This window comes from Chenopodium album, chromosome 6 (genome assembly GCF_948465745.1).
Source record: "Chenopodium album chromosome 6, dcCheAlbu1.1, whole genome shotgun sequence".
NCBI lineage: Eukaryota > Viridiplantae > Streptophyta > Magnoliopsida > Caryophyllales > Amaranthaceae > Chenopodium > Chenopodium album.
In genome coordinates this window covers 32118728-32136770 of record NC_137839.1, presented here as the reverse complement: position 1 = coordinate 32136770, position 18043 = coordinate 32118728, and the positions used below count along the sequence as shown (strand labels likewise).

Below are 18043 nucleotides of genomic sequence, written 5' to 3'. Positions count from 1 at the left end.
GTTGGGTGATTTCCTTATCAGTATCCTCTAATGCCTTGAGCTCAAATTTGGAATCCTTCAGCTTTTGCTCAAGTTCATCAGCCCGGCTGGTGGCTTCATCGTTCGCAACCGTCAAGCTCCGGATCAGCTCCTCCTATTTCAACTCTTCTGCTTTAATCTTTAAATCACACATATAATTAGCATATTCAGAAGATTTGAGGTTTTCAAGGGCCCTCCATTTGGCGTCATTTACCTCTTCTTGTTTCCGCCTTAAGGGGCCCCGGAGGCCATCCACTCTCAGCATTACCTGAGAAAAGAACAGCCAGATTATGATATGTTTAGTTCAAATAAAGGAAAAGTATTGGGGTTGTGGGATTTTTTACCTCAGCCAGTTGGCCCATTATCCGGTCGAAGTCCACCACCTGCAGGTCAGGTATGGAGTTCTTCTCCGACCGGGTGAGGGTCCTCACCATCCGTTTTGCGAAACCCGCAAGATTCGGCTCGTCGGATGTCAGATCTGCACCAAAAGTAGTACTCTGTGAGTAAGAGGCATCATAGTTGGCACTCATCCATTGTCGGCTGCTGACTGAATCCCCAGAGGGGTCCACCTTAGTCTTGACTCTCTATAAAGTCAAGTGGCCAAGGTATCTCAATCCTTCCCTTACCTTGGGTATCCGGATGGGGCGCAGGCTTCTGCTCCTCCCCAGTGGTTGCCGCACCGTCTGCAACATTAGGTGGCTCGCCACCCTTCGATGTCGTAGAGGCATCCGACGCCTTCTGCTGTGAGCGTTCTGAGCTTTCGCTCTAAATCTTCATGGCAGCAGGAGATTTGCCTCCAGTCGTTGGACGATCGGATTTGGCAGCAGAATGTGTCTGGGGAGGGGGATCCTTCCTGGCGGCGGCCTTCGCAGCCGGAGCTTTCTCCAGATCATCTCCTTGCCTTTTGAGAAGCTTGGAGAAGGATCGTGGAATTCGCTTTGCAGAGTCCTGAGAAATCAACAAGGGTAAGTATACCCAACCGGCAAATTGCTTTTAAAAAAAAATGACTGAATGAAAATGTATACACATAAAAAGTCAGGCGGTCTTACCCTGCCTTTCTTAGACTCCTTTACATCAATGGCTGCTTTTTTGGCAAGTGCAGCCTCTTTGCGCAGCAGCGCCGCCGACTTAGCCGGTGTCTTTGCCGGATCGACCATTTTCAAGGCGTCAACTGCATGAACAAAATTCAAGGTTAGAAGAAATTGTGGCAAGTTTGCAATAAAAATAACAAACATTCCGGATGTAAGGTAATCTACCCTTGGGAAACATGGTACTCAGCCCGCAGGCGGACAAGAAGCACTCGTCCTTGAAGAATTCCGGATGGGGGATCTAGTTCTTGGGAGCTATAATGTGAGTCCCATCCCCCATGGGCTCGGTTGTTGTCTCAAAAAATCCCGGATCTATTATTTGCTCCCGAACCTTAGTAGACAACGCTGGGAGAGGGCATTTCCTGCCTAGAAGAGCCGGCTCAGTGTTGTACCGGCGCAGTGTCCGGTTATGCCTCAAAATTGGGGAAGAAATCAAGTAAAACTTGTCCTTCTACCCGGACCATTTGGATACTTTGTCCAAAGTCATCAAATATTGGGGCAAGGTAGTCAGAGTATACCATGCCCCATGGTCACCTGGGGCCTTGCTAAAATAATGCATGTGAGCGAAGGAAGAGAAGCTTGGATTTATATTTTGGAACTCGCAGGCGGCGATATAACTTAGATTGTTCACCCACGAATTGGGGGTGAGCTGCCAAACTCCTACATCGTACCTCTTTAGGATTTTCCTAATCCCGGGGTGGAGGGGGAACCGGAGGCCGGCTTTGATCACTACTAGAAATTGATGAAATACCGATGGCAATTACCGATGGCTATTAAATTCCATCGGTAATACTTTCAATTTCCGATGGTTTATGTGACTATCGGAAATTATTAATTTTACCGATGGTCAACCGATGGCTAAACCATCGGGAATTTATTACCGATGGTTTTCTTCCGTCGTAGAATTTTCTTAAAAAAAAAAAATAAAACACTCAGTTTTTTACTGATGGTTATTGGCATCGGTAATTTTAAAAAATATATTATTTTTTTTTCCGATGGCCATTACCATCGGTAATATGCTGATATTTTTTTAAAAAAAAAACCACGACTTAGATCTATTTTTTCAAAGTTCGACCCAAAGGAGAGAGAGAGAGTGCAAGGCGACGGCGAAGGGTTTCGGTGTAGGTGGATGTTCCTGTTCCGACGCATCATCATCGGTAGCACCGTCGGAGTCTTCGCCGGGTCCTGTTCCTCCGGTCGTCAGCCGGTTGTACAGGTAAGTGTCAATTTTTTTTAATTTTTTTTGTTAATTAAACTGTATTTTTTTCCCTCAATTATTTACCGACGGATCATAAATCTTTACAGATTCGACAACATAGTAGCAAGTTTACCGACGATCTCCTTCCATAGGTGAGTAATTTTTTTAATTTTCAATTTTTGATGTCAAAACCTTGACTTTTTTTGAGTAAAAATCCCTAAATTTGGTTGTACTATTTTATATGTGTTAATTATTTAGTTATGCTATATGATAATAACTTAGTTTTGTTAGTACTTAACTTGTTAAGTAAAATATAATAATGTGTTAGGAGCTTGTTAGTTGGATGTTTAAATACACCTATTTGCTTCATGTTTCATAAATTAAAAAAACCAAAAATTTATATATTTCTAGCTTGATTGATTATGGATTTTGTTGTGAATTAATTGCACATTTTGTGGATTTTTCTTTTAATTATTTTTATGTGTTACTTTTTTATGCAATGCTATGTGGATAATGATGTTAATGTCTTTAATTTTGTTTCTTGATCTTCATGTACTTGTCTCAATTTTGATTCAACAATTGCATCATCATTTGCCTAGATACCCGTTCAAGACATACACATTAGGTGTATGTCTTGAATAGTCCCCGGTTGGAACTGTTCTTGGACGTTCATTCTCACTTAGGTGGTTATTGTATGCCTTGTTATTGAATCTATGGAAAATTTTGGCTACGTGTTTTCCTAATCTGTTCTCTGGGTACACATATAAGTATACATAACTACTCATATTGTGTACTTGGAGAACTGTAAGGAAATGCTGCCGAATTTCCCATGGAATTGAAAACTTGGCATACAATTACTAGTGGGATTACACGTCCAAGGATGGGTTAGGTTGGAGAGGTAAGGACCCTACAATGTCATTCATAACCTTATTGCTTGCTTTACTTGTTCAAACAACATGATATTTTATTTAGATTGAATATTGTGGTCATTTGGGTGAGATTTGTAGAATTGCAATCATGAAACGAATAGAGCGTAGCTGGATGTATGAAAGGTTGGATGCCCGCAACATTAGACCGGATTTCGTGAAAGGGGTTGATGAATTCATTTAGTTTTGTAAAGATCATCCAGAGAGCAGTAAAGTTAATGAGGTTAGGTGCCCTTGTGTCAAATGTCAGAATCTTCAGCTACATGATTCTGAGACGGTTAAAGTGCACTTATATAGAAAGGGTTTTGTGGAGGACTACCATGAATGGTTGTGTCAAGGTGTAGGGTTTCCAATCATCCAACCTCCCCAACCTAATCTATATCGTGACATGATTATGGATGCCCTTGGGAATGACCCACCTAACATGGGTGGTGGAGAAGAGAGTCATTTTGAGGAGGAAGAGCCAAATCCTCAAGCTAAGAAATTCCTTAATTTGTTGGAGGAATCTGAGCGTCCTTTATATGAAGGGAGTTCCATGTCTGTTCTGGAAATTGCATCTAGAATCACAAGTTTGGAGTGTGAGTACAATTTGCCTCACAGGTGTGTGGATGGATTTGCTTCTTTGATGAATGAAGCAATTCCTGACAATAACAACATGGGAGAGACATTCTACGAGGTTAAGATAGTAGTTAACGGGTTAGAGCTTCCTCATGAGAAGATACATGCCTGTCCAAAAGGTTGCATGTTGTTTTGGAAGGATGATGTGAACTTGTCCAACTGCAGAGTGTGTGGTAGAAAAAGGTATAGCAAGACTTCGAAAGGAAGTTTAGTGCCCTTGAAAGTGCTTATTTATTTCCCGATTACACCGAGGTTGCAAAGGTTGTTTGCAACAAAGAACATTTCAGCGGAAATGACATGGCATGCCAATAATCCTAGAGTTGCAAACACAATGGCTCATCCTTCTGATAGTGATGCTTGGAAACACTTGGACAAGACCTTTCCAGAATTCGCCTCAGAACCTAGAAATGTGAGACTTGGATTGTGCACCGACGAATTTGCTCCTCACAGTAAGTTTGGAGGACAATATTCCTGTTGGCCAGTGATATCGACACCATATAACTTGCCTCCTTCATTGTGCATGAAAAGACAATTCATGTTTTTATCTCTGCTTGTTCCCGGTCCTAAAAACCCAAAGGGCAACTTGGATGTCTATATGCAACCACTGATTGAAGAACTTAAGAAATTGTGGGATGTTGGGGCAAACACCTTTGATCTTTCTAAGCAGCAAAACTTCACTATGCGGGCTGCCGTACTTTGGACCATTAGCGACTTTCCAGCATATGGTATGCTATCTGGATGGTCAACTGCTGGTAAGAAGGCATGTCCGTACTGCTTAGTCAAATCCAAGGCTTTCTGGCTCGATCATGGCGGCAAAGTTTCGTGGTTTGATTGTCACCGACAATTTCTTGATCTTGATCACCCGTTTCGAAAAAGCAAAATAACTTTTTGTAGGAACAGAGTTGAAAAGGGGTCACCACCGCATATTATGTCTGGGCTAGAATTATGGGAATGTGTTAAGGACCTGGCAAAGGCAACTGATAGTCCTGCTGCTCTGAAATTGCTTAAAAAGGCAAAAAAAGGTTGGTTTAAGCAAAGCACTCTTTGGGAGCTTCCTTATTGGAAGCACTTGCTTATACGTCACAATCTAGATGTAATGCACATCGAAAAAAACTTCTTTGATCAACTAATTCATACGGTGATGGATGTTAAAAGGCAGACTTGTGACACGATCAGTGCTCGAAGAGACATTGCAAAATACTGCAAGAGACCTGGACTTCATGTTGTAACTGATGATAGAGGTAAAGAGACCAAACCGAAGGCACCATTTGCCCTCGACAAGTCTCAGAAAAAGGTCCTGTGCGAATGGATTCGAGAGTTACGGTTTCCTAATGGGTACGCTTCTAATTTGAGTAGGTGTGTCGATATGCAAGCATGTAGACTTCATGGCTTGAAAAGCCATGACTGCCATGTGTTCATGGAAAGATTGCTTCCGGTATCTTTGAAAGAGTTGCTCCCTGTCCATGTTTGGAAATCTATTACTGAAATTAGCCAATTCTTCCGAGATTTATGTTGCTCCACTATAACACATACTGATATGGAACGTCTGCAAAACAACATTGCTGAGATTCTTTGCAAACTTGAAAAGATCTTCCCCCCTGCTTTCTTCAACTCTATGGAGCACTTGCCTATTCACCTTCCATACGAGGCAAGAGTAGGCGGCCCAGTTCAATATCGTTGGATGTATCCATTCGAGAGGTAATGTGTCTTACGTTGTGTCAATTTCACTTTTTGGAAAAATATCAGTACAGTACACATCTAACTAGGATGACTATGTTTTTAGGTTCTTGAATCATTTGAAACGCAAAATTGGTAACAAGGCTAAAGTAGAAGGATCTATATGCAACGCGTGCCATACGGAAGAAATTGCAAACTTTTGCTCTAATTAATTACAAGATGGTGTTGATACCAAAACTAGGGATCTTAGTAGAAACGCAAATGTCGTGGTCGACACTGAGAGGGAACCTAATAACAAAGTCCCTGAACTCTTCAAGGTTGATTGTGGCCGTGTTCCTAATTCTGGGCGATTGTGTTATCTGGATTCTAAGGAACTTGAAAGGGCACACCTTTATGTCTTATCAAACTGTGGCATTCTAGAGGTGTATGAAAGGTAACCCCAAAATTATCTACTTTAAAGTACCAACTTTGTTATGTAACAGAGTTAGATTATATAGCAAACCATCAATTACTGCTTGTTTGAATTTATTAGGGAGTTTGAGGATCACATTCTTCACACACAACCTAATTTCCGTAGAGAAGATGTGTGGCAACGATTTGAGAAAGAGTTTCCTAATTGGTTTCGTGATAAGGTAATATTTGCTTTTTACTTCTCCAAAGAGATTAAGTGCTAATAACTTGTCTCACGTTATGGAATTATTTGGGTATTCCTTAGGTAATTCGAGATAAGCCAGCAGATGATATCGTGCAGGCATTGTCAATGCGCCTTTTTAGTCAAGTAAGGACTTGGAAGCAAATATTTGTAAACGGCTATAATTTTCAAACAGAGATGACCGGAAGATACAAATCAACAATGAACTACGGTGTTTCTGTTTCAAATGCAGAAGGGGGTCAGTATTTTAGGACCTAAGAGGACATTATTGAACTCGTTTACACAGGTCCTACTAGATCATATAAGACCATTTTGTTTAAATGCAAGTGGATGGATTATGTCAGGGGGATGATGGTACATGAGGAATACAAGATCATAGATGTCAACCACACCAAGAAATACCCCAAGTACGACCCTTTTGTGTTATCTTATCAGGTTAGTCAAGTGTACTTTGCACCCTACCCGAGTTTGAAGAGAGATCGAGCACAATGGTTGGCTGTGATTAAGACAAAGGCCAGATCAGTTGTTGATGCTCCCGTGGACATGGAATTTTTGCAAGAAACAAGTAGTGACACCACCACAACATTATGTGCACCAAATGATATTCCGAACTATGGTGTTGGTACTGAAGAAATAGATGATGATTCGGACAATGAGGATTTGGTTCAAGAAGGTTCATTCTCCAGCGATGATGAGGCAGAGTTTGATTCAAGTGATAGTGAGGATGGCGAGGATGATTGCATTTGGTTATTGAATACTGATGACGAGGACAATGATGATGATGAATGTAATGATGTCGATGATTGTAATGATAGTTGTGATGAATCACAGTAGTAGTTTGTAATTCATCCTAGTACTGATTCTAATTTGCTAAGTTGTAATATTTGTGATGTCATGAACCATGCATCTTTGAGTAGTAATGGCTATATTGTGTTTTAAATCTGTCCCTGAAACGTTCATGTTATTTTTTTAATTAGTTTATGGAGACTATTACATGTGATAAAGAATTTGCATATATTTTTTAGTGTTTTTTAGATACATGTAATTTTAAGGTTAATTTTTTGTTACATGTATTTTTAATTTGCATAAAATTTTAAGTGTTTTTTGGTTACATGTAATTAACCTACGCGTAGTGTTTGTTTTCGATATAGGTTAATATAACAAGAAGGGGGAAAAAAAGGTAAAGGCAAGGATTCTCGTTCCAAGGTGAATAACTCTCGTCACTTAGAAGATAGTGAAATGCAAGACTCCGAGACGCAGGATGAGGACGAGTCGTATTTGGGACTCGGCAATAACACTCAAGTCCCTAATACGCAGAGCCAGACACAGTTTCAGCAAGGAGAATGCTCACAGCCATCTAGAAAGAAGAGATTACACCCGACCAACTTGTGGTAAGAAACCCATGATTTAAATTTGTATGAATTTAAGTAATCCTAACGACAATACCCTTATTGCTTTTTGGTTTATTTCTAGGTTCGACGACATTTCGGTTAGTAAGGCCATCTCGAAGTGCATAAAGGGCTATTTTTTATATGGCCGGCATAACTACGGAACAGTTGACGATGCCACTAAAGAACATTGGTGGAACTTGTTTACCGTAAGATGTAGTAGATACTCTTGTTTTTTAGTTAGTCTTTAAACTATGTCCTACTTACTTTGTTGTTGTGAATGCAAAAAAAGTTTGAATGGGATGATGCCATAGATGCCCAAGTAAGAAAAGGATACCACCACAAAGCTGGCTATCGCCTTCGTGACGTGTTCAACCAAGTGACCAAAAGAATGAACGGTAAGAAGCCAAAATGGATGAATGAAGAAGCTCACAAGACAATGCTGGATGTTCCCAACACCAATCAAGAATTCATGGCTAGATCAGAGCAGAATAAGAAGAATAGGAGGGGCAGTTCCTTGTCTAATGAAATTGAACCGTCCCACTTCCAAGGTTCGATATCTGCTTCCCAACATGCAAAGAAGATGGTATGGACAGAATCACTTTTAGCTTAATTTAATTACATAATTACAAATCCAAAAATTTCCAAATTTCAATACTATGGTACTGTTTTTTATGTTTAATAGGTGAAGGCTAAAGGAGGTGCCTTGCCACATGCGGGAGAACTTTTCTTGAGCACTCACTTCAAAGAAGTTCCTGGAAAAGGAACAGTTCCCGCTAGTAAGAAAGCTTTGGAGATTGCGGTAATTTAAAATTCCTTAATTTAAAAGTCATAAATGTTATGAATTAAGGTTTATGTGAAGTTTTAGAAAGTTGTAACTACATGCTTAAGACATGATTCAAGTGTTTATTCAAGCATTTACATGAGTATGTGGATTATAGGAAAGCAAGTACCAAAATATGCCCATTTTGAACTATTTTCGTGCACATTGAACCTTAAAACTCCTAAATATGCAAAATAATGGTTATGTGAAGTGTTAGAAAGTTGTAACAACATGTTTAAGACATGATTCAAGTGTTTATTCAAGCATTTTCATTAGTATGTGGATTATAAGAAAGCAAGTACCAAAATATGCCCATTTTGAACTAGTTTTGTGCACATTGTACCTTAAAACTCTTAAATATGCTAAATAATGGTTATGTAAAGTGTTAGAAAGTTGTAACTACATGTTTAAGACATGATTCAAATGTTTTTTCAAGCATTTCCATGAATATGTGGATTATAGGAAAGCAAGTACCAAAATATGCCCATTTTAAACTATTTTCGTGCACATTGAACCTTAAAACTCTTAAATATGCAAAATAATGGTTATGTGAAATGTTAGAAAGTTGTAACAACATTTTTAAGACATGATTCAAGTGTTTATTCAAGCATTTGCATTAGTATGTGGATTATAGGAAAACAAGTACTAAAATGTGCCCATTTTGAACTAGTTTTGTGCACATTGTACCTTAAAACTCTTAAATATGCTAAATAATGGTTATGTGAAGTGTAAGAAAGTTGTAAATACATGTTTAAGACATGATTCAAGTGTTTATTCAAGCATTTGCATTAGTATGCGGATTATAGGAAAGCAAGTACCAAAATATGCCCATTTTGAACTATTTTCGTGCACATTGAACCTTAAAACTCTTAAATATGCAAAATAATGGTTATGTGAAGTGTTAGAAAGTTGTAACTACATGTTTAAGACATGATTCAAGTGTTTATTCAAGCATTTCCATGAATATGTGGATTATAGGAAAGCAAGTACCAAAATATGCCCATTTTGAACTAGTTTTGTGCACATTGTACCTTAAAACTCTTAAATATGCTAAATAATGGTTATGTGAAGTGTTAGAAAGTTGTAACTAGTGTGAATTATATGAATTTTTAAAACTTAGATGTTTAGTATACCATGTTATTTCGTTCCTTTAATATAAGAAAACATGTTAATTGCAGGAACGTTTCAAGAAAAGAATGGATGAATCAAGTAGTCAGGGTGTGGCTTGTGATCCCAACGAGGCGTACTTTGAGGCAGCTGGGGGCCAAAACAGGGGTTATGTGAAAGGACTAGGTCAGAGTGATCACTTGTACTATGGCACTCCAGCACGACATGGTGCTTCCCAATCTTACACACCGTCCATTGTGTCTCAGTTACAGACACAATTTGAAGAGAGGGTGCATGCAATGCAAACTCAATTCCAAGCCGAGTTCCAGACACAAGTGCAGAATGAGGTGGAGGCACGAGTACAGGCACAGGTTCAGGCACAAGTGGAGAAAGCTTTGGCCGCCGAACGAGCAGAAATGGAGAAGAGACAAGAGTTTTTGCTTGAGGAAATTAGAAGAGGGATGTTGCAGTATGGGTCCCACAACTTTGATACCCCCCATTTCCTAGGTAACATCGCGATGATGAACCAAATGCGGGTGGTAGTTTAGGGGCAGCATGTGTATAGGGTTTCGTATCTAGATTAGCTTGACCTTTTGACTTAGATTAGCATGACCTTTTGACTTAGTATGGTAGTAAGAACTCGGTTGTTTTATATATTTAGTGTATTATGAACTTAGTGTGTATGCATCAACTAAGATATATGTTTCCAAGCACTCTTTGGGTGTACAACTTTGTAGTTTTATATGCATGATCAGGTTTCATTAAAATGCAGGTTCTCAATATGGTACATAACAGGTTTGATAATATCGCCAATAATCAATAGTACCTATTTTTTATTTTTTACAATAATCAATAATCAATGGCTTTTTATTTTTACCGGTGGCTTATAGCCATCGGAAAAATTTGTTTATATATAATTACAAATTTTTTTACCGATGGATAACACCATCGGAAATTTTCAGATTTTCCGTTGGTCATAGAGCCATCGGTAATTTTTGGAAATATTCCGATGGTTAAAAACCATCGGTAATTTAATAAAACCGATGGCAAAAAACCATCGGAAAATTAAAAACTCTGATGGGCTTTAGCCATCGAAAATTATTACCGATGGAATAAACCATCGGCAAATATAATTTTCCACGATGTGTTTCCCCATCGGTAATTTTTTTTCCGATGGCTTTTCCAACGGTAAAGTCTAGATTACCGATGTATGGGCTTCCAACGGATAATTACCGATGGCTGCCATCGGTAATTTTGTTTCCGACGGTTTTTCTTATTTTTTCTGATGGATTTTGTCCATCGGAATACAACTTCATTCTTGTAGTGGATGACCGCCTCGTAGCAGATGAAGTAATGGTCTGCATTATCTATATCGTCGCTCCAGGCCATTACAGCGTCAGCCGGTGGAACGAGGATGTCCCAGCCCCTTCCAAAGGGGTGCTTTTCTTTAAAAGCCCTAAAGCCGCTCTTAAGTAGGGCAATGTTACCCGACAGCATCCTAGTCCGTTTGGGGTTGGGGTGGTTGGCGACCTTAGGCGGCTGCTGATAGTCAGCCGCAAAATTATCTTGGTAAGAACCGGAAGATTCGGCCCTTGACCCTTCGCCGGCCTCAGCATCGCCAGCTTCATTAGAGGAGGCGGTTCCCTCGCCACCTACCTCTCGTACCCTAGAGCTCCCGGATGTAGAGGGAGCCTCTTCGTCAGACCTGCTTTCCTCCAAATCCCTCTGTTACCCGTCTGGGACAACCTCATCGGCTGGCACTGATATAGTGTGTCGGCTCCCAAACCTTTTGGCCATCTGTTTCGTTCTGGCCATTGTGTCCTGCACAGACACAGAGAGGGAGGAATTCGGGGATTAGCACATCGGTTCTAACAGTCCAGAAAAGGCACCCCCTGTTCTAGACTTAGCCGTTCTAGGGGACCGGCTGAGTGTCCTAGGCAGTGCCAAGTTTATGGATTGAGAACTCATTTATATTTCCTAAAACTATGTATACAGGCGGAGAAAGAATTGTATACAAGTTGAAAAAGAGAAAAGCTAAAATGGTACAGGCGGTTACCTTATTTTAACTCTGAAAAATCTGAAAACCGCTACAGCCGGTAAACCGGGTGTTGAACTGCTAGCACACGGAAACTCGAAAATGCTCTGACGCAGACGGAGGCAGAGAATCTCTCTCTAAAATCTCTCTCTTTCTCTCTCTAAAAAGTCAAATGAACGTAAGGTGAGAGAAAAAGGGGGGGGGGGGGGTAAACTTCTATTTATAAAAGGTGAAAACAGGGGGAAAATTTTTGTTTGAAATTTAAATTTACTATCCGTTACTGTTCACCTCTGATAGGTGGACACGTGTCACAGGCCCCACGTGATACGCACGTGAGCCCTGTGAGGGGAAAATGTTTAGGGTAAAAAGGCCCTAGACACGTGGACCAATGAGAGGAGGCCACGTGTCGAGTTCAGGATGGCCTACGTGGCTTCATATCCTCTTGACACATGGCCCCCTTGGATACATCTCTGAAATGGCAGCCTTCAAGGGCCCAAATCCCAAGAAGCGTCGTAAAATGGCACAGCCCACTAAAATCTAGGTTAAATGACCTAGATGGGGGCACATTCTCCGATGACCCTATAAATAGGGAGATATTTCCCCATTTTGGAGACACATTCAATCATTTATTAGACCTACATTCTCTATCATCAGAGAAAGACCTGAGCTTGGAATTCAAGCAGATCCCCACCTAAATTTTCGTACTCTTTGTTCCCTTTCAAGTTACTAACTTGATCTTCGGAAGCAGAGCTCCAACCACCTGGAGTCTCCGTTGTTTTGCAGGTACAACTTAGCCGAACCAGACTTCGTGACGTAACTCTCCCGAGGGACAAAAACACCCAAAACAACACACATTACCCAATGAACGAAGGGAATTATCATTCATGACTCCTTGCACAAAAGACAAGGATTCATGCATAAATTTTATCTTAAAACTCTCTTTTTCATCATCAACTCTCAAAGTGATACGGCCTCCCTTAACATCTATTAGAGCACCCGAAGTATCTAAGAATGGTCTCCCTAGAATAATAGGAATGTGGTCATCCTCATCAATTTCTAGCATAATAAAATCTACGGGAATTGTTAAACTACCTATCCTAAGGGGAACATCTTCAACTCTTCCTTTTGGGAACTTAATAAATCTATCGGCCAATTGCAAGGTCATGTTCGTAGGAAGAAGTTCTCCTAGCTTAAGCTTCTTGAACACCGAGAAAGGCATAATGCTAACACTAGAACCTAAGTCACACAAAGCATTTTAAAACAACTTACTCTTGATCTTGCAAGGAATAGAGAAATTTCCCGGATCTTTCATCTTCTTTGGTAGGTCATTGTGAATCAATGCACTACAACACTCACCAAGCTCTACCAAATCTACCTCATTGCACTCTCTCTTGCCACTCAAAATATCCTTAGAGAATTTGGAATATCTAGGCATTTGGGTCATAGCTTCGGTGAGAGGGATAGAAAAATGGACCTCCTTCAACATGTCAAGAAATCTCGCAAATTGTTCATCTAACTTGTTCCTCATAAACTTTTGGGGATATGGATGGTCGGGTTTTCTCACATCCTCTTACACTCTCTCAACACTCTTCTTTTTCTCAAGGACTTCCTCTTTGCTCACTCTCTTTGACACATCTTTCTCTTTTTCCTCACTTGAGTCACAATCACTCTTCCTCTCATCCTCCTTACTATTCCTAGAAACTCTCTCTTCAAGCACTTTTCCACTCCTTGTGGTGATAGAATAAACGGGTTTCTTAGGATCAACTCTTTGAGAGGGTAGTGAAGAAGGGCTAGCACAATCTTTCAAAGTGTTGGCTAGTTGAGTGATTTAGGTTTCAAGCATCTTGTTGTGTGTCATCATCTCATTGAACTTCTTATCACTCACCGAAATGTAGGTGTTCAAAATCCTTGTTTGGTTCTTAATGATCTCCTCTAAGGTAGTCTTGGAAGATAGGGTTGAGCATAAGAATTATCACCATTTCCTTGAGGTCATGGAGCAAATCCGGGTGGGGGTCCACTTTGGTTGTTGTTTTGAAAATTTCCCTTATTTTGATTGTTCTAATTTACCTCGGCCTTGATTGTTACCAAAATTTTGGTGTTGGCCACCGAAGGCATGAGATTGGCCTTGATTTCCATACCCTTGGTTTTGGTTTTGATTACTATAACCTTGGTTGCTATAGTTACCTCGGAAACCTTGATTTCCTTGGTTCCTATAACCATTTTTATTGTTGTTATCAAAACTCTCTTGTTGGTGAGAATTCCTATTTCCAAAATTCCTTGGACCATCAAATCTTTGTCGATTGTTATTATTAGAAACAAAATTCACTTGCTCACAATCATTATTTTCAACATCATCACAATTCTCAAAATAATTTGGACAATTTGAAGAATTATCGTCATAAGACCCACAAACAGCACAAAAGACACAACCACTTGGCATATTACTCGAAGTAGAAGGAGGATTAGAGTTAGAAGGTGTACCTCTCCCTTTTATGTGGGAGGGATGACTTGGTGCAATCGAAGAGGCATTCTCTAGCTTGGCTTTAATCAATGTCATCTCCTTTCCCAAGTTTGAGATTTGGGAAGACAAGTTATTGTAGACACCTAAAAATGTCTCCCCAAAACCAAACCCGATGATAAATAACCTTTCACCGCCACTATTGGTCGGGTTTAGTATTTAATCCCGAGAGTGCTTAAAAAATCGTATTTTATTAAATTCATATTTTTGAATGGTCCATGGATTAGTCTTGATGTTTGGTAAAAGCATAGTTTGAGCTCAAACTTATTAATTAATTTTAAGCCCAAACCTTTTTATTTTATTTTATTTTTATTTAATTATTTTCTTATTTTAGCCTGAATAATAAAAGCCAGAAAAAGCCCGAAATTGTCAATCGGCACTTAAAAAACCGAAAGAAATTAGGGTTAAAAATGAATTTAGACGGAAAAATGGACTGGAAGTTCCCGCGCCACGGCAGACTGCCACCGTGTCACGGGAATCTTTCCCGTCTGACAGTGGGACTTCCCGTGACACGGGAGGTCTGCCGTGACACGGGACGTTCTGTGTCCTTTCCGCGTAAACCCTTAACGCGTTTTTCATCCTGTTTTCTGAAAATTTCTCGCGTCACTCCAAAACAGTACCGTGTCACGGGAAGGTGTACCGTCTGACGGTGGGGCTTCCCGTGTCACGGTACAGTCTGACCGTGTCACGGGATACTTTTTTAGGGTTTTTATCATTTTAGGGTTCCGTGTGCTCCCTCAGCACATTTTCCCTATAAATACCCCCTCATTTCTGATGTACGGGGCACCGAGTAATTCTATTATTTTATTTTCTCTCTTCTATGCTTTAGCCTAAACACTAGCCTACCCTTTTCACTTCAAAATTCCTTCTTCAAGCACTCAAAGGAGTCCATATTTTACTCGAGGTTCTGTCCTTAAACCAAGGCGTGAAAGGTAGAACTGTTTGAGGGTTTGGCCCCAAAATCAACTTTATTTAATTTAATTTAATTTAATTACTGTTTATTTATTTCCTTGAAGTTACTAACTCGTTTATTATTTTGTAGTTGCAAACAAACAGAATCAAAGTAAGGATCATGCTCCTTTTATTTTTATTATTTTTCTAACGATTTTATGTTGTTGGAATTGTGATTAAATTGGTTTTAATATTAATGTTGTTTTATTATATTTATGATCACCATATTGCATGTTTAAAGGGAATATGTAATTGAAAATCACGCCTAATAAGATAATTTGGACAACCGGTTTAGGATCCTTTTTAATCTTATTATTAATTGAAGTGATCACCAATATTTTTAGAATTATGTGTGCATTAATCTTGAACCAATTTAGTTAAATAATAGTTTGGAGCGAATTGAATCTTTGTTTGTATGCCTTTGAGATCACAGGAATGCTTTTCTTATAAGAATCGAGTAGAGGCCAATACAGGCGAATGTGACTCCATGACTCACTTCGTACCATCATCCCCGATCCTCCTTTCGTGGTTCCGAACCATATGGAGTTAGTAATCTCATGGATTATGAATGGGGTGTAACCTTCACGGGTCAATCGTTATTTCCTATCGTTGTCCCTTATCGTGGTTACCTTTTATGATCCGTGACCGGTTTACAAGTTCCTTAAAAACTTGTTGGCGGCTCCCTACTTTATTTGTCCCTAATCGTTGTCCCTAATCGTAATGTCAATTCCCACTTCCTATGAGTGCCAAGCATATTCACAACATGCTTTTAACGTAGGCGCACCTCGAACGACGCCTATAATTTAGCGACTCAACTGGGGAGGATTCTTAATTATTTATCGATTTGAGTGATCGGTATTTAATTAAGATTAGTGGATGAGACTTGAAAGATTCTTGAAAAAATATTCCTGTGATTAATTTGGCATTTTTGCATCTGCATAGACGTTTTAACGTCGCGTTCAGGTCTGTCCCATAGGAAAAATTGGATAATTTGGTTGCGCGCGAAGGAAAACAGGGCACCAGTCAGATTTTCTGACTGCCGTGCCACAGCAGAATCTGCCGTGTCACGGTACAGTGCACCGTCTGACGGTGCACAGTACCGTGACACGGGAATTTCTGCCGTGTCACGGCAGTCCTAAAATCAGTCTGGTGGCTTATTTTATTTCCTCATAGTCGACTTCCTTCGATTTTTCTGAAAAAACGTATGTGTTCTACATGCGTCTTAGCCCCGGGGGATTTAAGCTCTATCGACCCAAAAACGCTCATGGCAATAAGGGTTCATCCGAGTTATTAAATCCACCCAAACCATGGAGTCGAGTTCGATTTCATCACGAACTCGCGGAGCCGCCCGTTGGCATACACCCTCAAGGGAGGCTTCCTTGCTAACACGTCCAAACTCTTAACCATGGTACCCTTTTGACACCCAAAACTTGACCAATAGTTGAACATAGATCTCGACTCTAGGTTGCGAAATTTTTTTACATCATCGTGCCTAAATGCTATGTGGTTGTTTGGTGCTAACCCTCATGTGTTTGCTCTTTTGTTTTACCCATGACCGAGGGTTTTTATTCTCATATAGTAATTAGTACGGACCTAAAATCGATTAAAATCTGAAAAAATCACAAAAATGACCTGGAACTGCGCACCGTGTCACGGGGCTGCCTGCCGTCTGACGGTAGACACGGGGCTGCCTGCCGTCTGACGGTAGACTGCATCGTGTCACGACAATCTGTACCGTGACACGGTGCCCAGGAAAGTGTCCTGACGGTCTTTTTCTCGATTTTTGTGTGAATGCTGTGTCCAGTTTTGTGTCGTGTCTAGCTATACGGTCAAAACACGCGTCTATAACCTCACCTAATCACTCACATATTGTGTTCACACACTTTTTTTTTAGTCGTGCACTACTTTTTGATCGTATTTTAGGGAAGTCTCGTTGTTGTGTCGTTTTTTTTTTCGGAGTAAGTCGGATGGTATCCTCCCATGTTTTTTTTTAAAAAAATAATAATAAGTAAAGTTTCAAAATCATAGATTTTTTTAAAAAAAAAAAAAAAAAAATTTTAATCCGGATAGGTTAAGGTTAAGTTTGGTCATTAAAGGTGTGTTTGTTTCGGTGTCACAGCACTTGGACAAGAAGCAGGGGTAGATTGTTACGGTTCGAGTCCATACCTTAACAACCTCTTATACCAAAGAGGCGTACAAGGAAACCACCTCAATCATTTCCACAAGATCCATCTCCAGTCTACTTTCAACCAATGGCCACTAAGGAAGACATTGAGAACCTCAACAGGACAATCGAAAGATTGTCTGACATGATGCAGACACTCACCACTAGAGTCAGCACTATAGAGCAAGACAATCAAAACAATGTCACTACTGCTGCAATGGACAAGATCAAGGAACAAATGAGCAAGATTTCTGAAGAGTTCACTTATGTGGAACAGCCTGTCACCTCTTCGTCCATAAGAGAGAAGCTTCCTGAGAAGTTTTCCACTGCTGACATTCCCAAATTCAAGCCTACTGATAATCCTCTTTTCCATTTGAAGGCTTTTTCTGCAACTATGGCTCTTAAGGGAGTAGATATGACACTCTTCCCTACGGTGTTTCCTCTTTCCTTAGAGCATGCCTGTCAACAGTGGTTCTATTCTTTGGAATCCAAGCATGTCGTGACCTGGGAGGATGTTGCTGAAAGCTTTATGAATCGGTACAAGTGTAACATCCAGGCTAAGACTTCTGAACGTGAACTCTCTATTCTCAAACAGAAAGAGAATGAAGGCTTCACTACTTTCTTAAGCAGGTGGAGAGAAACAGCTGCGCTCTTGGTGGATCCTCCCAAGGAGAAGGAAATGGTTCGCTTGTTCATTGCTAATCTGACTCATAACTACAAGCAACACTTGAAGTTTCTGCCCCTAAGTACCTTTGAAGCTGTATACGATATTGGAATCAATATCGAAGATGAACTGATGAAGTCTGTTGGTAGCAACAATAACAACAACACTTGGAAAAACAAGAAGAACGACACTCCTTCTTCTTCGTCTTCTAAGCCC

General features: G+C 40.1%; 1 protein-coding gene across 1 annotated transcript; it reads left to right on the top strand.

Annotated features, from left to right (window-relative positions):
• Nucleotides 1–3618: 3618 nt before the first annotated feature.
• On the top strand, nt 3619–7011 carry LOC145636859 (uncharacterized). The gene is made up of 5 exons (XM_081688398.1): nt 3619–5546; nt 5767–5958; nt 6058–6157; nt 6241–6415; nt 6464–7011. The coding sequence occupies exons 1-5, from the start codon at nt 3619–3621 to the stop codon at nt 7009–7011; spliced, it is 2943 nt and encodes a 980-aa protein (XP_081544524.1).
• The last annotated feature ends 11032 nt before the right edge of the window (nt 7012–18043 follow it).